Below are 22,695 nucleotides of genomic sequence, written 5' to 3'. Positions count from 1 at the left end.
GAGCAAGACCCGAGCAGAGTTGGACGGTGTAGTGGCCAACGAACACTTTTGTGGACAATCCGTGATAGGAAGTTGTGGGGGGGATTAAAAAGTGCACATAATAAAAAGCTTGGCACACATACCTTAATCTGAGATAAAACAGAAAAAGAAGTTGATGCTGGCATGTTTTCACTCTCCATGTGAGTTGCAGAGATGCCAACCTTTGGTGGCCCTAATCTATCCATGGTATTCTTTGGCTGAGCTCTCATCTCCAACCGGGTTGACTGGTGGGGCGGAGGTTGATGTTGAGCCCCCCGTCGATTCCTGCCATCCCATTCTGTTTCACTGCCGCGCCTGGAGTCGCAACTACCCCCTATCCGAGCATAAACCGGACCCTCCGCCTTAGGTCGAGCCCCCTCCCTGTTGGGGTCCATATGCCGTTTGTCTGGCTCCTGTTCCAGACTGTCCTTTTTCAAAGGAATCTGCCACGTCTTGGGCCTGCCTTCCCTCTCATTCTTTGCTGGTCTGCTGTGCTGAGCAGCCCAGTGGTCCCAGGGTCGGTTCCTCTCCTGCTTCTTCTCTGGAGGGAGTTTGGGATCAGTTTGCTGGGATGGAATCTGCTGCTGGGACTGCGTACATCTGGAAGGTTCCAGCTTCTTGCCACCCAGCATCTTTAAACTAGCAGGGCTCAGAACTCTGTACGTGATCTCATCTAAGAACTGTGAGAACTTGAGCTTCTCCTCCAGGAGCCGGATCTTCCATTCTGGTGGCACAGAACTGGGTGAGGCAGAAGATGTGGAGGCAGCACGTCCGGGAGGAGACATTCCTGGCTCCCTCTCCCGGTCCAGGGACATGCTCTTCGGCTTCCTACTGCGACCACAACTGTGGCTCTGTCCCAACATCTCTGCTGACCTAGACTTGCGAAGGCTGTCACTGGAGTGGACTCCCAGCTGGTGTGGCTGCTTGAGAATACCCTTGGGTGGATGGGCCGGTGTTGGGAAAACAGATTTAGGGATATGATTCTCTAGTTTGGGAGCAAGAATCTCTGCCTGCTCTTTGAAAACCAAGGAGCGCTCTCCGCTTCGGCTAGAGTGGGACGGCGAACTGCCACGAATACACTGCTGCGACCCCTCTGAGGTAGGAGGGTCCTCTTCACCGGACAACGTCAGGAGGTCCTCGCTACGGCTGATAAACCGGTTCATGCCCTTCTGCTGCTTGTGAGGGAGGTCCATTTTAAGAGCACCATGGCTGAATATCCGTGGAGGAGGGAGGACAGTGACCTCCAAGCTAGAGAGACTAGAGACATCCAGTTCGCTGTCTGAGGCTAACGACCATGATGATGAGAAAACATCGGAGGCCTCTGGACTGTCCAGGCACTTTGGGTAAGGTCCAGTAAAGTGAGTGCGCTGCAAAATGGGAGAATGTTTTTGGAGGTAAATTACCTGGCTGGGATCAGGCTGTGCTGGTAGCGAAGGGTTGCCAGTTGCTGGGTTACTCCCGCTAAGGTCATCCCGGAACACGGGCAAGCTGTGGCGCGTCTCACGGTGTTGCGGAGGCGCCTTACGGTACGGCTTCCGGGCTGGGGCGGTGCTCGTCATCCTGGGAGCTCAGCGTCCGTCCAAACACTGTCTGTTAGTCCTGCCAAGAGAAAAGCATGAGGAATGGCAGAAGCACCAGCCCTGAGTCCTGCCCTGTGTAAAAAGACCGCTCAGTTTCTCTGCACTCGCTTTCCCCTGACTCCCTACCTCCACCTCCCCAAGCGACTGCCATGAAAAAGCAGTTTGAATCAATAGGCTTTGATGAATGCAGCAGCACTGGGCAGTAACCAAACAAAAAAAAAGGCAGACCGTCAGAGCTTGGGGAAGGGAGGGAGGGGCATGCCACTTCAAATAACCATCAAACATCTGTCAATGCTTATGTTGTGGTGTAGAGTGCTTTTCAAATATCTGTCTCTGGAGTGCACAGACTGAGAGTGTGTGTGATGTAAAGGAAGAAGGACAGTAGGATGTAAGCCTTGTGAGAGACAGAAGGGAGGAAAAAGGCACCGATAGAGATTGAAAATCGGTGAGGAGAAGGAAGAAGTGGGCACACCCTCAAGGCAGCAATTGATTACAATCTGGAGTGTGTTTCGAATAGGCAAACTGTTGAACATCTGCTTGCTGCCTGACTGCATGACTCTCATTGATCACAGCAGGCTAACTTTAGAACAGGAAAACTCAGAACCTGATTTCATTGTGAACACCCATTGACACAGGGCTGACCCCTTGCTCAAAGGTCAATCTTTTAAATGTCGCTCTTAGTGGTGTACTGATACGGGAATTCTGGGCTGATGCCGATATACGATATTTTTCATGTATATGTCTGTTGATGCCGATACCTAAGCAGTCATAAAACGCAGGGACTGAAGGTACATCAATTAGCATTATAGAAAAATGTAACCCTTCTTTGCAAAGGATTATCAACGCAGTAAAATAAACAGAACGCAGACAAGCAGATGCCATGAAATACTGGTTTGAAAGACTAATCAAGTCTAAACATCTGTCCAACGCCGATTATCTTTTTTTTAAAGAAAATATCCACTGATAGCATTGAGACTCAATTACCACTGTTTATCCCTAGTAAATTTATTTAAATTTCCCTTTACAGAGCAATAACCCTGAACAAACCTCCACAAAATAGGTAATGTAGGTAATACTCCACAAAAAAAAATGGACTAGCAACTACCGATATGGACAGAACCACATGTTGTAAAAATAATCTTGCTGTAAAAATGTTATAAAAAACACTCTTTGCCAGCACTACGACCTGGCTAGAGAGTACTGGCTCACTTTTATAGCTAAAATGGTTTTAGATCACTTTCAATATCATGCTACCAACAACTGTCAGGGGCACTATGAACATCTTGCCCAGAAGCAGCCAAAAGCTCCTACAGATTTCTCTACTGCTTTGGTGCAGCCACACCTGACTGATGAGCAAAGTTCTTCCTTGGCATTCTTTAATTAATTACTTAACACATTAACCAAATGCTCTAAAACGTCACTTTTTAATTATCTGGGAAAATTCTCCTTATCTGGGAAGAATACAAACAATTATGGATTTGGGTTCTCAGCCTAACCGGGAAAAGATCTGGACTAATCCGAATATGTCTTCTAAATGTCCTGCTCACCCTTTGATACATTATAAGATGATCGATCCATCAAGCACATAACGTACCTTATATGAGATATAACACCATAGCCAACATTGAAATCACTGTCAACACTCCACGGGTACTTTTCTGCATGTGTTTTTGTGGTGCCCAACCATTAGCTAACTTCTGGAAAAAGTTTTTCAAATGTTTATTGGCATTAGTCTCAAACCAGACCTTTGACCTATTAAATAATGATGTTATTGTTGTTATTATTGTATGTTATGTTATTCTGCAATTTTGGTTCAAAACAACTGAACTAAATGCTTACAGGACATGATCTTACTTGAGGAAACCTCTACTAGATTAACACCGAACAAAGCCAAAATATCCACTAATGAGTCATGGAAGGGAATTTCCATAGTCATAATAAAGAATTTAAATTCTAATCGACTTGACTTGCATAAAAGATTGATGCTCTTGCATGATCTCTGTCAGGAAATTGCAATCCCATCCCCACCCCCTGTTTTTTCCATTATCAGTGTCTACAGTCATGTATCCCTGTGTTTGTGTAATGTTTGTTTAAAAAAATGAAAAATTTATAACAGGAAGAGAAATCTATTTCAAGAGAACCTACTCAGTAATAAAACGGGAGCGACAAACTGGGAATATGCTGGTGTGTCACTGCATTCCACCACTGAAAAAAATCAATTGCATTCCCATGCAGGGCTGCTAATGTGCCAGGGAGGAGTTCCGGGACACACAAACACAAACACACAAACACACAAACACACACACACACACACACACACACACACACACACACACAGAGGCTCAAATGCACCGCTGTCCAAACGTGTCGCTGTGCTAAATACTAACTGGCTCTGAACTGATGTCATTTGCTATGTTCCACTACAAAACACCCACACAAACAACACAAGACAGCAATGGGAGCTGCAGCAGACAACAGCAAACTGGTACTCTACAGTCTTACTAGGTCAAGTAAGGAGCTGTAACATTTGTACTGCTTTTAACCCCCATCACAAGAACCACACTCGACAACACATGTACTCGCAGGAATGTTCAGGTTTTATCTAAGCAAACAAGAATTAATTTGTTCGAAGGCTCGGGATGTGACGAGGTTTGGGTTTGTCCACCATTTACAAATCAAATCCTGAGTAATCTGGTGAAATATTCACCTTTTTGTCCTGCCCAAACTAGGCCAGGTTGACTCTGACTTCCCTGTAGCCAATGGAACATTCATTCAGTGAGCAAATGAATTTTTTGGGGACTGAGGTGGCTTATCTTTAAGATTATGTGCCTTTGTGTGTGAATTTCACAAACATCTAAACCACAAAGTCTCTGTGTCACACAAGTTTGGCAAGAACATGTCTGTGAAAATACATTTTGTGAGTATAAGTATGAGAAAAGGTGAAAAAAAAAAAAACATTTAGATGACTTCCTTACGTGTTACAAGGACATCTAATTTTAATTTCAACAACTAAAGGAAAACTTTTATTCTTGAGTGATTTACCAAAATTTTAGCCATTAAAAACGTCTTAAAGAGAAAAAAAAGCTAGGGAAAAAACAAAAACAAATAAAAATATATTAATTAGGCCTATAATTAAGTGTCAAGAATCTGCAAATAATTTTAATGGTAATGAAAATTTGAAATTGTGATTAAAACCGCTGTTTGCTCTCTTCGCTCTCCTGACCCGATCTACAGACGCGTTCAAACAGTTTGAGCAGTAGCAGATCAACAGTGAAGGTTTTGGCCATGTGGAACTATTTAACAGTTTCTATGAATGATATCACACAAGTGATTTTAATCTCTGTTCACAAGGAGTATAAACAGGAAGAACACCACCCAAGAACTTCTCCACTACAGGTTTAATGTCACTTGAAAACATGATCCCACTTGATGCACAGAAACAGCAACAACCGAAGCAGAAAAGAAAGTCCCTGCAAGTCTGTCAAGGCAATTTGAATCCTCGGTTTTGAAAATAATGAACTAAATTCACAAACGACAGCGCTAAATCATTTTAGTGATCATTCGTTGTCATTTACTTTTAGTTCAATTTTGTCTTATTGAAAAGACATTCAAATGGGAATTTATTTACTAAAACAACAAGAAATAAACGCAATTTTTTTTTCATTATTTTTTTACATTTGTATGCAAAAATGCAAAACTTTAGGCACTCCTTGGTGAAATTATGTTTTGTTGTTAAAATGCAACGTCATTGGATGGCTCAACATGCCTGGAAGGAAAATTCTGTTACATCAGCTAACAGAAAACAATTTTGGCAACACAGCGCTGCGTGATAAAGGAGAGGGAGGCCAACCTACCCGTCCAGAGAGAGCGGGAACGATTATGCTCCAATGGATGGCTGTGGCATAGTCAGGGATCAAAACCCTGCTCTCCTAACGAAAGGGCCAACAGTTGCGCCACTCATGAACATGTTTTGTTGAAATAAAAGTACATACACTCTGCAGCAGTGGTCCCCAAACTATTCACAGTTTCATAGCCCCTCAGACATTAAACATCCTGCTGCGTACACCCCTCACTCTTTGGCCCAATCCCATTTCACCCCTTGCCCCTACCACTTAGCCCTTAGCCCTCTGTTTTGCGTGTTCATGTCTAGAGTTAGGGCGTCCCAATTTTTCTTGAGATAGAGGGGTAGGGCGAAGTGTTAGGGCTACATGGCCCTCCAAACGGAGGTTTTTCAGAGACACTCCAAACAGAGTGTTATGAGAAAAACAGAAAAACCGGCAAGATGGCTGCATGAGCGACCAAAGAAACCCACAAATGTGAGAATTTTCTCCGTTAAAAAAATTACGATAACCATTATATTATCTTAGTTTAATGTTGTTTCAATGTATTATGGCCGTTTCTTCATAACAAGCATAAAAAAAATTGCTAATATTATGCTAATGTCTCAGTAGCTAGCTAGCTAATTTTCCCCGTTCCACCTTAAATAGTCCTGCAGCATTGACGCCTCAAGCGCTAGAATGTAACTGCTGCACCATTTAAGACGGAATGGGAAAATTCAAACAAAAACCTGGTGACTTCAGCTTCGTACCACCAAAGAATTAACGGTGGGCGATAATAAATAGTTGTCCCCCTCTTTGAAAGCATATGATGCCCTAAATGTAACTAAAGCCCAGCAGAGAGGAGCTGAACTTTTCCCTTCTCTGCTATCACTGAAGTCGGGCCGGGTTGCCTACAGAGCAGCGCTAGTAGCTGTTAATGAAGTAATGTATTTGAGGGTTGTCCCATTTCATAGGGCAAGATTTCAACCACTACCCCTTGTAACTCTGTTCCAAGGGGTTAGGGTGACACTCGAAAACAAAGGGTAGGGGTAAAAAGAAGAAATGGGATCAGGCCTTTATATATACACACTCACACACACACACACACACACACACACACACACACACGCACACGCACGTATATTGCCATGATGCATATGTGCAACATTTTGACTTATAAAATCAATCCACCCTAATACTTATATATTTTGATGATGCAATGACAACAGAGCAGATGTACACTCTCAAAAAAAAGATACTGAACTGCCACTGGGGTGGTGCTCACAGGGAAACATATTCATCTTTAAGAAGGAAACATAATTTTGGCATATTCAATTGCAATTATCTATTTTTTTTAGACATTTCACTGATTCCATATTATCCATCTTTACTACAGGCTTATTACTTTATTTTTTATTATGAAATATTAGGTTACAAAAAGATACCAATTTGTTGCCTGCACATTCTCCACCCTTACTCCAGACTGTTTAAGTTTTTATTTTAAAATATTAGGTGATATAAAGGTACAAATGTGACCTTTTCCCCTGGGAAAGTGAATGTAGTGCACCTATAAACCTCATTTAAGGTACACAATTAAGCCTTAAGACAACTACTGTGCTTCAGAGGGTATATTTACATTGTTTGTACCTTGGTGGACAAATGTGTACTCATACAGTACCTTTTTCTGACAGTGTACAACAGACATTTAGTTAAATGGTTACCTTAAAATAAATAATCCTTCATAAATAAACGATGTTAGGGATGTTTCTGTATGACTGTATTCTAGGTGTGCGTCACTGCGGTTCCTGTCAGAGCTCAGGGAGGCAGAGGACTGTACTTACATTAATAATCATAAAGGCTGTAGCATCAATATCAATAAAAGAGAGTCTGCGGCTGTAAAAAAAAAAGAACAGGGGGTAACAAAATGTTCACTAACCTGAGCCACAGATCGAGTGTGTCACAGTAACATCGACAGCTCAGCATTTAACAGCACTACAAACATGAAGCAGTGCTACAAACATGCCAACAAAATGCTCAGAGCAGCTACAAACTAATCGCTCACTACAACCATGAACTAAACCTCGTCTGTGAAAGTGAAACTAACTCAAATCATATCAAATCATACAGGCCTTAACAGCACTCAGTAAAGGATACTCACTTCATTCACGCACACAACAACCCACAATAAACAATGATCTATTGTTAGTTTCTCTTGATTGTGCAGTGCTCAGAAGAGGCTGGAGTGAAACATTTTCATCTCTAACACAACCTTTTATAATAAAGGAGCAAAATACCAAACTATTAGAGCTCGGGTTTGCTATGTGCCGGAAGGTGTTTGTGCAGCTTGTATCGGTGAAGCACCTACGTAAGTGTGTGGCCGGCTGATTAAATGAAATTTAATGAAAATTAATATTGGAATTTTTCAAGTATCTTCAATGTTACTCAAGGTACCCCCAGGGGTACAAACACACAGCACAGTCTAGTAAGCACTGCTCTACAGAGAACACTCCTGCACATTTAAATGCACAGCTGCTGTTTATTTGCTGAATTTAACAAATCGAAAAAAAATACAACATAAAATGTGGCTTGTGAAAAAGTTATGGTACATTTTATATTTTTTCTCCAATATGTTAAACTCAGCAAATATATAGAAACTGTGCACTAAAGATGTTGTATTTATACGTGTTCTCCATAAAGGATGTTTTAACTTATTTTCACTCAAAAAACCAATAAAATGTGTTATTTGACTGGAGGTGTACAAAATTTTGCATAATACTGTACTTAATCTGCCAACCATTCTGTATTAGAAAATCAATAATCTGTTATGCTTTGCCTCATTATAACCAACAGGAGTCTCTGTATCCACACCATTCCACAGTCCACGTTTTGGCCCTCTTTTAGTTGCAGGATGTTCATGTACGTGAATGCCATTATTATAAGAGGCAATTAAGGGCTTCGCTTTCGCCACCTAAAGCTCTGTAAGCTTTTACAGAAGCACTACACCTCTTGTTTGTCACAGCAGAGGCAGTGAATGGCATGACTTTTTGTGTGTGTGTTTGGGGGAAGGGCTACGTTTCACTGGACTTACAGTAGCAGAGCAGAGCATGGCCAGGCCTTGGACTCCACTGCCAACAGCGAAGAGAACTGTTACAGCATGTGGCCTTCACATACACATGCCCACACAGGAGCTGCAGTCCTATAATGGAGTGCACTTAGTTTTTCATTGCTGGGGAATTTGACATTTTAATTGCAGACGGATTTTGATTCAGATTCTGTAATTACTTTTTTTTTCCTCTAGTTTACTCCTACTGTTGATTTTCACATGGATTAGGCAGGTCTCTCTAAGCAAATTCATCAAAAATGAAGAGATGTTCTCGTCAGTGTAATATCCACACTGTGCAAAATGAGAAAATATTCACCATCACGCAAAAGGCGTTAGAAGAGAATTTTTATAGACTTTATAGACTAAATTTTCTGCATAATTAAACAGTCAAGATGTAAACCAAGTCATCCAGAGTGGCTTGATGTGAAAATCTCAGTATTAGAGGAACCTATTGGGCCAGGATTGTCCACAGTGGGGATGACAGGAAAATAATCGGAATGTCTTTGTTTATATCTCAATAAATTAATTATACAAACTTCTTCAAAAGTAGACTTCCCCTTTAACACTTGGAAGGATCATAAAGACAGATTATCAATCAAGTCATGAACAAAATTAACATTCGGCTACAGTCAGCTTTGTTTTGACAGCAACTATATTGGCTGTATGGCAGTCCTTTGCATTAGATGAGCTAAAAGCTCACACATTCTGTATGTGAGCCGAGAGGCTCAGGTTACATCGACCTGCGAGGGCTGCCTGAAATGTTCCAAAGAGATCACTAACATGATGCCCAGTGCTGCCAATCCACAAGCTTCCTTTTAGTGACTCCCTCCTCTTGCCGTCAGAGCCCATTCCCCACTCTCTAATGACCACTCTTTCCGATGCCAGAGGTCCGGCACCAACCACTGCAGTCTGCTTCACTAAATATCAAGCCTATGACAGAGGACGCTAGTCCTAATGCCATGAGGGAAAAAACAGCAAAATAGCAAGACTGTTGGAAAAAGCTATAAGAAGGCAGATATATTAGTTATAGGGCTGTCTGTAAAAATGGGTCTCAGACATAAGTACTAATGCAGAGTCTCCAAATCTCTATGTAAGATGTTCTATACTTGCAGTAAAATGCAAGACTGAAGAAGTAATCCAGTACATCTGGTGGTGAAGAATGTATATAATTTTACAGCTAATTAAAGTGACTCAAATATCAACACGGTTCAAAACCATCCCTTTTCCTTAGTGACTAGTATCTTCCCCACTTGAAGGGCAGGTGCAATCACAGCAGTCTAAAATGTGGCGCTCTCTTTCATCAGGGAGATGCAGCATCTTTCTGCTCAAACTGTCTGCATCATCCTGTCATTAAGGAAACAACTGGGTTTCACTGGGGAGCCCAACTGAGAGCGATGGGTTTGGCCAATTAAGGCTATTTCTGGAGGCTGCCACTCCCAGCAATCCACAAGCCAATGGTGAATGCACACAACAAACTTTTAATTGGCTCTTCCTTCTAAATAATGAGCGTACCAAAAACGGAGATGGTGTCTCTGCGATGTCCTCATTCAGTTGTAGTCAGGCCCAGGGCATTCTGAAACACAAACAGTGGCCAAGAGGAGTCAAATATGACATTCTACACAGATGGACATAGTACATAAAAATTGTATGAATTAGGAAAAAGCAAAGACTGTTAGTTTAGTTTTATTGTAAACAACATCCATAAAATGTGTAAGAAATTAAAACATTTACAATTTCTCCTGTACATGTATCGATCTCAATCTCCTGATACAAGGGATGTAATAAAAGGCAAATAAAAATGACAGTTAATTCATGCTGTTTTGTATTAGAGGGTAAATTTTCCAGAGAGAAAGCTGTCAAAAAGGCAGAAAAACATGACGTGGTATACGTCCTTGGTCTTGTGCTTGCAAGCAGTGCCTCCTCAGCTGTTCAGTTCATATTTCCTGTTTAATGACCAGACAGTGGCAGTTCTTCCGAAATGCAAACTGAGCAAGTTGCATACGTGTCTCTGCGATGACAAGAGTGACATCATATACTGTATAGTTATTTATTACATAAGCTAATTATAGATTTCTAAACAGCGCAGGATACCCCAAAAGGCCAAAGCAATTTGTTATGTTCGGCCAAACTGTAACAATGAGCCATGTTATTCTTCTGGCATCCATACAGACATAATAGCAGAAATCTTAACAGGTCAGATTTAAAACACTGCTAACCGTGAGGGGCTGAAAAACGACAAAAAGAAGAGCCGACAGTGAGACGAGATAAAAAGATGCAGGAAGCTACATGCTGCATTGCTCATATGAGTCATCATTAAAGTGTGAACACGGGAACAAAATCGTTTGAAAAAATCTGCTTGTTGCAGCTCACGGGATGACTATGCTAGCTAACGTTCTACGATTGGGTTTATCTGAAATAGCTCCAACATCCATAGGTAGTGTGTTACATAAGTAAAGAACTTATGAACTCTACACCCCAAATAACAAATATAAAATGAGCAAATCCTTAAATAAACTATTGTTAACAAGCGTGGCATTGTTGTTGAACCGACAAGACCACTTCTCACTTCTCACTGACTTTTATTTTAATATTTGAAACCAATCTGTCACAGCAAGAGTTTATTTTTAAATCTAACCTGCAGCCCCTGTATGTAAAAAGACTGATTTGCGTATATTATCGCTTCATAAAACCAATCTGTCAGAACTCACTTCATGCAATTAGAACTTACAGCTATTCCTCTTTACTGAATAATATACCTGTTCAAAGGCTGCTTTTTACATCATTCTCCCTGAAGTACTAATGACATTATAGGACTGCAGTGCCTCAGACACACCTAGAGAAAAGCCAATTTCAGGTGAATGGCAGACTACAGAATCAGCGCTCTGAAAAGGGAGACCTTGGTTTCACACTACCGGAGCCAGTCTGGGCTTGTATCTCTGCTGTGCATCTGGGCTAAAGCAAAGTGAGTTTTAGATTTGAGAAAATGCTTCAGGCTTCACCAACAGGGAAAATAAAACTGGAAAATCGCAGTGAGAAAGTAAATGCTGTGAGGCATATGTCTACAACAGCAAAGGCAGTTTAAGAAATACATTATCAGAGGATTTGCAGAGTGGACAGTATCGAATATGGGCACTTTTATCTAATATAACATAACAGTGTGAATCTGCCTTTCATATATACAGTTTCTTATATAGTTTGCACAATTTATATATAAGCAATGGAGCGGTAACCCTTCACTAAAACACCTTCAAAATGCTTTGTAATCCTGTCCAGAGACATGGCAATCAACAATGAAAAACGTTCTGCAGTGGCGCAACCGTCTAAGTGTTGGCCGATCCCTGGTGATGTTACAGCCATCCATGGCGGGAGTCCAAGAGAGCAACTATATTGGCTGTATGGCAGTCCTTTGCATTAGATGAGCTAAAAGCTCACACATTCTGTATGTGAGCCGAGAGGCTCAGGTTACATCGACCTGCAAGGGCTGCCGGAAATGTTCCAAAGAGATCACTAACATGATGCCCAGTGCTGCCGTCAGAGCCCATTCCCCACTTTCTAATGACCACTCTTTCCGATGCCAGAGGTCCGGCACCAACCACTGCAGTCTGCTTCACTAAATATCAAGCCTATGACAGAGGACGCTAGTCCTAATGCCATGAGGGAAAAAACAGCAAAATAGCAAGACTGTTGGAAAAAGCTATAAGAAGGCAGATATATTGGTTATAGGGCTGTCTGTAAAAATGGGTCTCAGACATAAGTACTAATGCAGAGTCTCCAAATCTCTATGTAAGATGTTCTATACTTGCAGCAGAATGCAAGACTGAAGAAGTAATCCAGTACATCTGGTGGTGAAGAATGTATATAATTTTACAGCTAATTAAAGTGACTCAAATATCAACACGGTTCAAAACCATCCCTTTTCCTTAGTGACTAGTATCTTCCCCACTTGAAGGGCAGGTGCAATCACAGCAGTCTAAAATGTGGCGCTCTCTTTCATCAGGGAGATGCAGCATAACATAACAGTGTGAATCTGCCTTTCATATATACAGTTTCTTATATAGTTTGCACAATTTATATATAAGCAATGGAGCGGTAACCCTTCACTAAAACACCTTCAAAATGCTTTGTAATCCTGTCCAGAGACATGGCAAACAACAATGAAAAACGTTCTGCAGTGGCGCAACCGTCTAAGTGTTGGCCGATCCCTGGTGATGTTACAGCCATCCATGGCGGGAGTCCAAGAGAGCACAATTGGCCTCGTTCTCTGGGTGGGTACAATGGCCGCCCCCCCATCTCCCCCATTACCAAATACAATGCTAGTCAACGCAGGCGTCTATTTGCTGATGTAACAGATCTGGCGGTTGGAGCTTTCCTCCGAGTGTGTTTGGCTGTCCAGTGACGTTGCGTGAGCGGCAGTTCGAAAAGATATGGTGGCGCTTCACAGGTCTCTGAGGAAGCCTGTGTTAGCCTTCACCCTCCTAGCGCGGAAGTATCCTGTGATTGGGGGAATCCTAACTAGTGGGTGGAATTGGAAACGACTAAATTGGGGAGAAAACTGGGGAGAAAACCGGGGAGAAAAGTAGGGAGAAAATAATCATAAAAAATTATAATAATAAAAATATTTTGCATATCGAGGCCCATTTACAGTCCCAGTCTGAGTACACTGATTGGTTTAGACATTTTGTACATTTGCACTGGGCCTTAGTTCTCAAACACTAGTTTAGAACAGTGAACAATGGAGGGATTGAGCTAATTTGCATTAAGGAGTGCCACAAGAGGCAACGAGTCAGAAGAGGCTCAATTCAGAAAGACCATTAGAGCAATGTGAAGTAGTCAGGCACACGACTGTAAAATGAGTCCCTAGGCCAGTGGGTCTATAAACCTTGCAGAAATTGCCAAATTGCTTATGATAATGGAGCAAAGAAGCTAACAGGCCAACACAATCAAGTATCATTATAATAAATTCTCACACACTTTATTACATTTGCAGGTGAGGGAACACTAAAAGCTGACCTCAAAAACAAACAAACTAAAAAGCAACGCCTCCAAGAAGCTCAAAAAAGTGATTTTACCCATACTTGATCAAATATGACAGGCAAGACACCTGGAAGGTTAAAGTTGAGCCAACTGACGATGGCTAACAAGCTGGATGATTGAAACATTAGAAGATACACCGTCTGTGGCTTTAAAGGAATAGTCTGGTGAACAATCTAATTTACACAATTTTCCTCTTACGCTACAAGTAGTTGACTGGCCAACACTTGTTTGGAGTCCGTATTTGCCTTTTTTTTATTTTTGAACTGGAGCTATGAGGCTAACATCGCTAACAAACACAAGAACTCAATAATCACCCAAATAGCGCAAACTGTTTCTGTAAAAATACGTCATCAAAACTTTTTTCAACCTGCTCAACCTGCATCCATGTCTTTGTTAAGGTTGGGTGGACTTGCTGATGTGGTTTAGAGCACAGCATGACTTAAGCCAGGGTTATATTACACGACGTTTACCCCAATTTTACCCCTGATTCTCAGTCTGGCCGAGTCTGTGCTAATTGGCTCTAGTCTGCAGATTTTTGGGTCACTCTGAGACGACAGTTGAATAGAGAATCGAGCAGTGTGCGTGGGACACAGACTCAAATTTTTGGCCTCCCAATCACGTTTCAGACCAGTCGGGGTTTATCAAACATTTTTTCGACCCGACTCTGAGCGTAATCTAGTGTAAACTGGTCAACGACTTAATCTAAACGGATTCCTGCAACAGCCAATAAAAATTGCGAGCGCAAAAGAAGAGAATACAGCAAGTAAACAAAGAAAAATGGTGAAAAATCATTCACATGTGGAGCGAAGCTTTTTAATGAGTTTAAGGCATAATCAAGTTTATGTACATATAAAACTCTAAAAAATACCAGACTGATCACATTTTTAAATCCATGAGCCTCTTAAACATGTTTACCTGCTGCTTCTTTACTGCATCAGCGCAAATGGCAGAAAAAAACAGCAGCAGCTCCACGTTTATTTGGGTCTCTGAGTAACAGGAGGATGCGAGAGTTCGCGAGAGTTCGCACAACCTCACACAACTTTTAAGCTGTTGCTGAACCGAACGGAGCTCACTGAACTTGCGCGAACTCTCGTGAGTTCAGTGAACTCCATTCGGTTCAGCAACAGCTTAAAAGTTGAGTAGCGTGTGATCCCTAATCGTTTAGTGTGTGATCCCCAATATTTCAGTTGCCCAAAAAATCTGCTAAAACCAGTCAGATATTGTGAGACGCCCAGTCTTTTTATAATCTGTTAAGACTTTAAAAGTTGTGTAGTGAACCCAAGGCTTTACTGTGAGCTATAAAACTCACCGCACACCACATTTAGCGCGTTCTCTTTTTCTCTCTAATGGCTCTGTAAAGAGGGAAGGAACCATTTGCATGCATGTGTGTTCTTTGCATTGTCAAATGGTTCTCCATGCTGAAAAAACTTTCGTGGTTCTTCAAAAAACCCTTTAAAAACTGTTCCATATAGCACCAAAAAGGGTTCCACTACTGCTAGATGTCAAAGAACCCTTTCAGTACTCTGTAGAACCTTTTTTGCTGTGTGTGTAGCAGTGTAGTGTAGCTTTAAACTGAAATGTTTAACCTCCAAAATGTAAGCAAATAAGTGTAAAGATGAAAAAGCAGCTCAGAAACCTGCCGGGAAAGTGTTTCATCAAGACCACTGATTCATTTGCAGGCCGTTTATACCTCCTGAGCCGAAAGCATACAATATTTACTGACTGTAAATGTGTTCTTTTCTGTGGTGTTTCAGGCCCTCTGCTGTGGATATGAACGCCTCGGAGCAGGATGTGACAGAGAATAACAAAATGTGAAGGCCTGTGGCCGCCAGCCATGCGTGACAGTCAGCTGGTGGTGCACTGGAACTGAGCCACGCACATACGCACAAAATCTATCTGCCCTCACAACAGAGGCAACCAACACAATCACAGGTATGACGGCCACGGCCAGCCAGGCAATCTAACACATCTTGAATGCATTCGTTTCAGATTGGTCACTACTGCAGGTGTCAAGCACAGCTAAACGACTGTGAGCTATATATGAACAGGCACCTCACAGCCTTCAAAGAGAACACAGACAATTAACCAAAAAACCCACAAGGTTTTCAGACGAAATTCAAAGAACAGAGTCTTGGTGCTTTATTATTAACAAGCACCTGAGCAGGGTGAGGGTGAGCTCAACTGGCTCACATGCCAGTCCAGTCTGAATAATTTACCGAGACACAGGAGGCCACGGTTCATATATCCACGCTTCTGGAAAAAGTCATTATTTCAAGGGATGCAGAGATGGGGAGCAACAATAACCCAGCTCTTTATGAGAAAACTCCCAGCTGCTTGACACAGGAGATAGCTACAGTTCTTTAAATCTCACCTTTAACTGAATCAAAATAATGAGACTGAGGGTCAATGATTAAATGATTAAATAATGAGGGTTTTTTTTTTTAAACAAACAAGAACCTTTGTTTTGTATGGACGGTAAGAGGTCAGATCATTCTGTGTCCTTTACCGATTTAGGCATCAAGAAGAAAGAGTAGCTATTGGTTGCTTATAGTATAAAAGTGATTCCAACAAGCAATTCTTGTTGATTTTAGAGAAACAAGGTCAACATTTTTCCTAACTGCTCAAAATTTAAAGAGCAACAATTAATCTAAAAACTGAATCTCACTTATTTTTTCTGAAGCTGAATGTTCATGTTTCGAAACATACCATTAACTCTCCAGTCCACTGTTTCTGCGATGTCCCAAGGACTAACTCATTTACATATATCCACATATACAGCCTATAGCAGTTTAGCCCCGCCCACTTACACTGATGTTATAAGGAGAGTTTCAGCTCTGCTTTTTGAAATGAGGGCAGCCAATCAGAGAGCTTGTTAATATATATCAGCCTTTAAGGCAAGGTAACAGAAACAGTCTGCTGGATTCTAGGGGATAATCAGAGGTTGGAAAATGGTCATGTCAAAACTAATTATGGCCATTTTTTATTTTTTATAAGTGGACCTTGAAGGGGGCAAAAATAAAAAACTGCAAAAATATAAGATACAGGGGTTTGTGAGTAACACAAATTGTAATTTGAGGTCAAGCGAAGGCGCTCAGAGATCAGACTTACTATACTGTGAATAAACCCTTGGCAGCGTGCTAACTGATATGTTCCTGATTTGTTATGATACCAATACAAAGCATGTGTGCACAGTTAGAAAGCATGTATGAGGAGAAATCACTACTGCGTTTAAATCTCAGAACGCAACGTTTACATATTAGCAAGAGTCAAACCTACTAGGGATGTGCATTCTGACTAATTTTGGGATTAATTAACAAATTACAAAGGATTAATAAATAAATAATCAGCTGACTCTGGGTTAGGACAATAAATACAAACAAAGAAAAAGAGGCCGTGATGAACGTAGGGCTGTAGCCTTATTTATTGATTTATTTATAATATTTTATTATTCAAAAACAGCTGAGGGAAATCAGTAGGTTTGGATGCCTCTTCATGTGAGCTAATGAGCTAAACTAGAACTAACTGGAACAACAATACATGTTGAGGTCTTTTTCCAGATCGACGGCTTGCAAACATGTAAGTCTGTCAGAGAAACAGTCATATGCAAAAATTTGAACATCTCTGATCAAATTACAAGTTTTGTCAATTTTCTAAGTGAAAATAAGTTGGCATCCTTTACAGTGAAACTTAAATATGACATTTTTCTACAAATACCAGCGCACAATTTCTGTTTATTTACTGCATTTAACATACAGGGGGAAAAAAAAATGCGCAACTTTTACATGGGCCACATTTTTTGTTCTATTTTTTCCCCCACATATATGTTAAATTTTCTGTTAGTTGTCCTTAACAATGCGTCTTTGGCAATATGCTAACGTTACAGCAATCGAGTTTTGTAGAAGCAAAGTGTGATAATATACAAACCTATTCACAAATACGAGTAAACCCACCACATTTTACAGGATTGTTAAAACACAGAATTGCTGTTTGCCTGAATTTTCAATTTGTATATTTTCTCCGTTTACTTATAATTAAATGAAATACGCAACAAATGATTTCATATAAAAAATATAAAAGTATGCCAGTATAAAAATACTGGCATGTCATGCTGTTAACCAAGTACTTCAGCACCCACACACACCCTTAAAACCTGAAAGTTTTTCCAGGAAGCCATGTATTCTATCATTTTTAAGCTATGAATTCAACATAAAATATCAATTATGTTCTATGTGCTGTTCTGTATTACACTGTACCACACTGTGTCGCTTGTGAAATGATATAAATCATAAATCTGCTGTCTGCCTGTCCCTAACAGAAAAGTTTTTTTAATGAAAATATGCAGTAAAAATGTAGCTCTCCAGAAAGAGGACAAATTTTTGGTGAGTAAGAGACAAAACAGCAGATTTCATGTGTGAATGTGACAGACGCAAGAACTTCCTGTCTCCCTACGAGTGTTCATACAACCCACGCTCATAAAGCCAAGGACAAACGACAGATTATTCGTCAAAGCGTGACGGACTGAGAGTGGTAGGCTGTATGTGATACATCGATAAAATGGCTGAAGTATGAAGTTGAGAGTGAGGCTTCATCAACATCGTCTGAAATAACATGCAAGGACAGCTGCAATAAAGTCACACACAGAAACAGTTCACTCTAATACAGAAGGTTGCAGAAGAGCAGGAAAAACCCAGCATGGCATGCGTTGCCCCTCACCTCAAACGTGCATGCTGCGAGCTCCAGTCATCGCCCTGAGTGTGTCCCTCTGGTCGCCAGGGAAACTCAATCCAGCTCTCGTCCCTCTCCTTCTCCTCTACCCCCTCCTCCTCCTCCTCCTGCTGGCATGTGAACCTCCAGGCTATCAATGACCTGAAACAAAATGCAGGTGGATGGGAAGAAAAAAAAAGAAAAAACAAACGTCAAGAGTGACCTGCTGCCAGTCACTGAGGCCTGTAAAATAAACCCCTGTGCAGTCAGAGCCAGGGCTCATGGGACAGCTGCACCCGGCCTCACACATGCATCTGCCCGGCTGGTTCACATTCCCTGCCTCACGCTCCTCCGGGCTCCGAGTCCCCACGGGCCGAGCCGGAGACGGCAGCGAAAAAGCACTTAGATCCTAATTAAAGACTGTAACATCATGAGAGGGTGGCTTGATAAATGGCTGTGAGGGACAGAGCTGGGGTAGGCTGAATATTCCCCTGATACTGCGCTCAGAATGCCAAAAAAAAAAAAGGCTGGCTACGAGGGGAGGAGGGGGGCAGTTGGGGCACAGCAACGACAAACTGAAAACGAAAACAAAGCAAGCATTTAATTGTTTGAAATGTTGAATTCAAAAAGATCTGAAAATGGCTTGTTTCTGTTCACTGATCCAGCATTATTAACCCACTGTTTCTGCTTGTTATGAATCGCTGATGGGAGCTGCCGTGTGCGCCAGGCTGTTCCTGGTTCATCTGAAACACTAGAGATGCACTTATTCAACTTTTCCTCTCCATTCAGAAACCTAAACTTAGGGTATCAGTCAAAACCGCAGTAGTAGTCTAATCACAGCAGTACAACAATTATATTGTTTAAGAAGTTTTGACCACAACTATAAAGCAGTGTTGAACGTGGACCGATCACGTCTGACTGATATCCGATCTGTTTAAAAAAAATCAGTATTCATACTGATACCAACGCAGTATATCAGATCGGTCTATCACTAATAAATACACACATAGAATAACACCCATGGTAATGGGGATGAGTAATTAAGCAAATTAGCCTCTTACTAAAGCTATTTCTCATATATAAATATTCTCATATTTAAGAACTGTAAGACATCTTAACTCCATTTTGCACCAGAGGGCAGTGAAGAGCCTGAGTCTTGCGTTTTGTTTTAATCTGTTCAATCAAATGACGTAAAAATAGAAAAACACAGATCTTGCAAAGAGGAGTATTACCACTCTGCAATGTCCTCCAGGTTTCTCAAATGCTAGAGGGCGCTCCCGAGTGAGTCCAAAATGAATGGGTTAAGATGGATCAATTGAGCAAAATCATAGTTTATAAACCCTTGAACTGTTTCAATAAAAGAATACATTTATTTCCTGAAAACTGAACAGCATAAAACATTTTAACACTGCTGTTATATTTTTAAGAGCTTTTAAACTCGACTTATAGGAGTTTAATACGGCGCCTCATGTATGTCCATGACTTGAGGGCGGACAGCCAATGAGCTGCTCTGCTCACCACCCAACTGTCACTCTGCAGCAGTGATGCTAGTGTCCTGCCGCCCAAAACCTATTTACTGTAGAAAAAAGGAAACATTCAGGTAAGTTTTCTTTGCTTTTTAGTGAAATACATTCTTCTACTTTCTAAAATTAAAGGAAAGTTCTGGAGTGATTAGAAACTATTTTAACTTTTAGTTTTTAGCCAATTAGCTCAATTCACCCCCAATCATTGAGGACTCTCTCGCGGCCACCCTCTGGCACACTGCAGTCATGTTTTTGATATAAAAGGGGAAATAGGAAGAGGCCAGGCTCCTCATAAACCGGCCCTGGAAGGACTACTGCAGCTGTCTAAAGAAAACTGCACATCAGGTCATAAATGCTACGTAGGAGATATGCAATGGAACTATACCACAAACTAAGTGTTCCAAAAAAAATGCAGATAAGCAACAAACTCAAACTCATTTTACACTGTACTTGTACGCAAAAAAGTAAAACATCAGAAAATGATGTTGAACGTAATCACGTTTGATACTAGCAAACTCACTTTTCACCAGCTCACTGTGCTCAAGCTAAAAGCTAAATAAGTTATGTGACTAGGATAGCAATGTTAGCTGACAGAACAACTTAGCATCTGTATGTTCATCATAAAGACTGATTGGTTTTCTAGATGTACATTTCAAACCACATCAGCCTACTGTGACTTTCTGTGGTCTGGTTCTGGATTCAATATAATGCAGTAATCCAGGGACGCTGACTGGTTCTCAGAGACACTGAGCTATGCTAGAAGTGGCCTATAAACAATAGCTTTGAGTTTTTGGATGCTGCATCTCATCCGTCTAACACGCTTTCTGAATATTTTTTGAATTATGACCTACGAACATCAAAACTGTATCGCAGATGCCTAAACACTAAATCAGCTTTAACATCACACTTCCAGTAAAACCTTATCTATGAAGCCAAAATCCCCAAAAAAAAGTCTTATTAAACCATGCCTATAGCTCTCTAAGCCCCTATAAGTCTGCTAACTGCTACAGAAAGCAATCCCCTCTTCAATTTGCATGCAATAATGAAATAACAAATAAAAAAGTGAAGGCTATCCCTTCACTTGGGCAATAGTTATATGTCCTGCCAGGCCAAAAAGACAAATTTACAGACTTCAATGGAAAAACCTCTGCCAGTCAATTACACGGCTGCTTTAACAAATCAAGGCTACTGACCTGCATCATCCCACTGCTCTGCGAATGAGGAGGAATACCACCCCAAGCTAAAGGCTAAATCAAGAGGCACCAATACCAGCACTTTGAAACAGAGACAGATAGATGTGGCTTGACTCAAACTGAGCATTTTTATTAGCTGAGGCCTGTGTCGATCAGTTAAAAGAAGAATTAAGGGAATAATTAAAGTGAACGTACCTTAAATACAGACATAAAGAGATAAGAAATCAGACTCTTTATTGTTCCCGACTCTCATGACTGGCAGGATTTGCAGGAAACAAAACACTGAGCGGTAATTTCAACACGTTTCTACCCACAAGAAGTATGCATAAAACTGATTTGCCTGCCACTGGAGGTAGAGTCATAAAAAATAAGGAAAGTATTACACCTCTGCTAATGCAGGCTGCCTGCACACACTTTTCATGCTGTCACTTTAAACCACTGTACTACCTTTCTGCACTGGTTGTAAGCATTCTGTATTACCGCACTGCATTTAATCACACTGGAAAGTCTCCTGCACCACTGCTCATCTGTGTATTACTGCACACTGTTCATCAGATTGTCTATTCCACTACTGTCCAATCGCCTCTCTACTATTATTACTGCAACTCTGAGAGCAGCACAAGTATGTATTCCAATGTACTTGTCACAAATGGTCAATAAAACTCTTTTTGCTTGGAAGTTCTAGCTTCTCCTGGCAGTCTGCTCCCAGGGACTTCTTGCAAACGTAAAGCTATTCTTTTATTAATAAACCAGTCACCCTTGCCGGGAAGGCACACAGGCCAAGCTGGAGGGATCTTTGATTTCCTTTCCAATAGAAACCCCACTAGTGACAAAGCGGAATGCACTGAAGCGGGAGGGGAAGAAAGTGAACGAATAAAGTGAGGAGGCTGCATTGTGGCGGTGTCATTGCAACACTGTGTCATCAACCACACGGCTGATTTGCAAATCAAGAACGGCTTCAGGCTCGCACTAAATAATGGGAAGAGTTCTAACATCAAGGTCATTTCAAAAGCTCTGAATAAATTCAGCAGAGCTTGCCACTGAAGATTGGAGACATTACATGCACTGACCAATATCAAAGTGCCATCAACCTCCATTAGAAACACAATCAGGCCCAACTTGAGTTTTCAACTGTCACATCTCGCTGGCCTCCTTTAACCGATGGAAGCTTAGAAAGATGAGCAATTTCTTCTCAATCAGCCAACGTACCGAAATGCAATAACCTGCTCAGCAGTCAAGTTAAGAGTCAGGAGTCAGAGATCTGACAAATCGTGTGGCACATTAATGGATAAATGCGGTGAAGACATTACGAATCCACGGATCAACTGGAAGGCTTTTAGCAAGTTGAAATGAAAGGAGGCGAACTGCTTTCACATCAGCATCGTCAAGACATTGTGGGTCCTTGATGTGCCTTTCAAGCCCTGAAACATAAAGTGGTGGTGATGGTGAACAAAAACATGCACTTCTGAACATACTCGAAGAAACATTTATCTGGAAAACCATGAGAAGAAAAAAAACTCTTTCCAAACCAAACTGGGGCACTGATGAGCATTTGGTCAGAGTGCTTTTATAGAAACATGGCTCAATTTAAAAGGCTTGTCTGACATGCAATAAATATGTCACAGTGCCTTTAGCACAAATAGGTCTTTTTATGATGGGTTTTCTTTTTTCCTTTTTTATGAGAACGTAAGTGAAGCACAATGTCTTCCTCATCATTTATAA

The 22,695-nt window shown here is 41.2% G+C and overlaps 1 protein-coding gene across 3 annotated transcripts in view; it reads right to left on the bottom strand.

Moving 5' to 3' along the window:
- tjap1 (tight junction associated protein 1 (peripheral)) overlaps nucleotides 1–22,695 on the bottom strand; it is a 136,046-nt gene that overhangs the window by 37,774 nt on the left and 75,577 nt on the right. For all 3 annotated transcript variants that reach the window (XM_036573771.1, XM_036573770.1, XM_036573772.1), the window contains 3 exons: nucleotides 18,267–18,419; nucleotides 10,032–10,092; nucleotides 1,422–1,617 (listed from right to left, as the gene is read on the bottom strand). In XM_036573771.1, coding sequence (XP_036429664.1) covers nucleotides 1,422–1,577 — 156 coding nt within the window. In that variant the 5' untranslated portion in view covers nucleotides 1,578–1,617; nucleotides 10,032–10,092; nucleotides 18,267–18,419. The remainder of the gene's footprint in view (nucleotides 1–1,421; nucleotides 1,618–10,031; nucleotides 10,093–18,266; nucleotides 18,420–22,695) is intronic.

The sequence above is a fragment of the Colossoma macropomum genome, unplaced genomic scaffold, assembly GCF_904425465.1.
Source record: "Colossoma macropomum unplaced genomic scaffold, Colossoma_macropomum, whole genome shotgun sequence".
In the NCBI taxonomy this organism is placed as follows: domain Eukaryota; kingdom Metazoa; phylum Chordata; class Actinopteri; order Characiformes; family Serrasalmidae; genus Colossoma; species Colossoma macropomum.
Note: the sequence above shows the minus strand (reverse complement) of the source record. Positions and strands in the feature narration are given on the sequence as shown.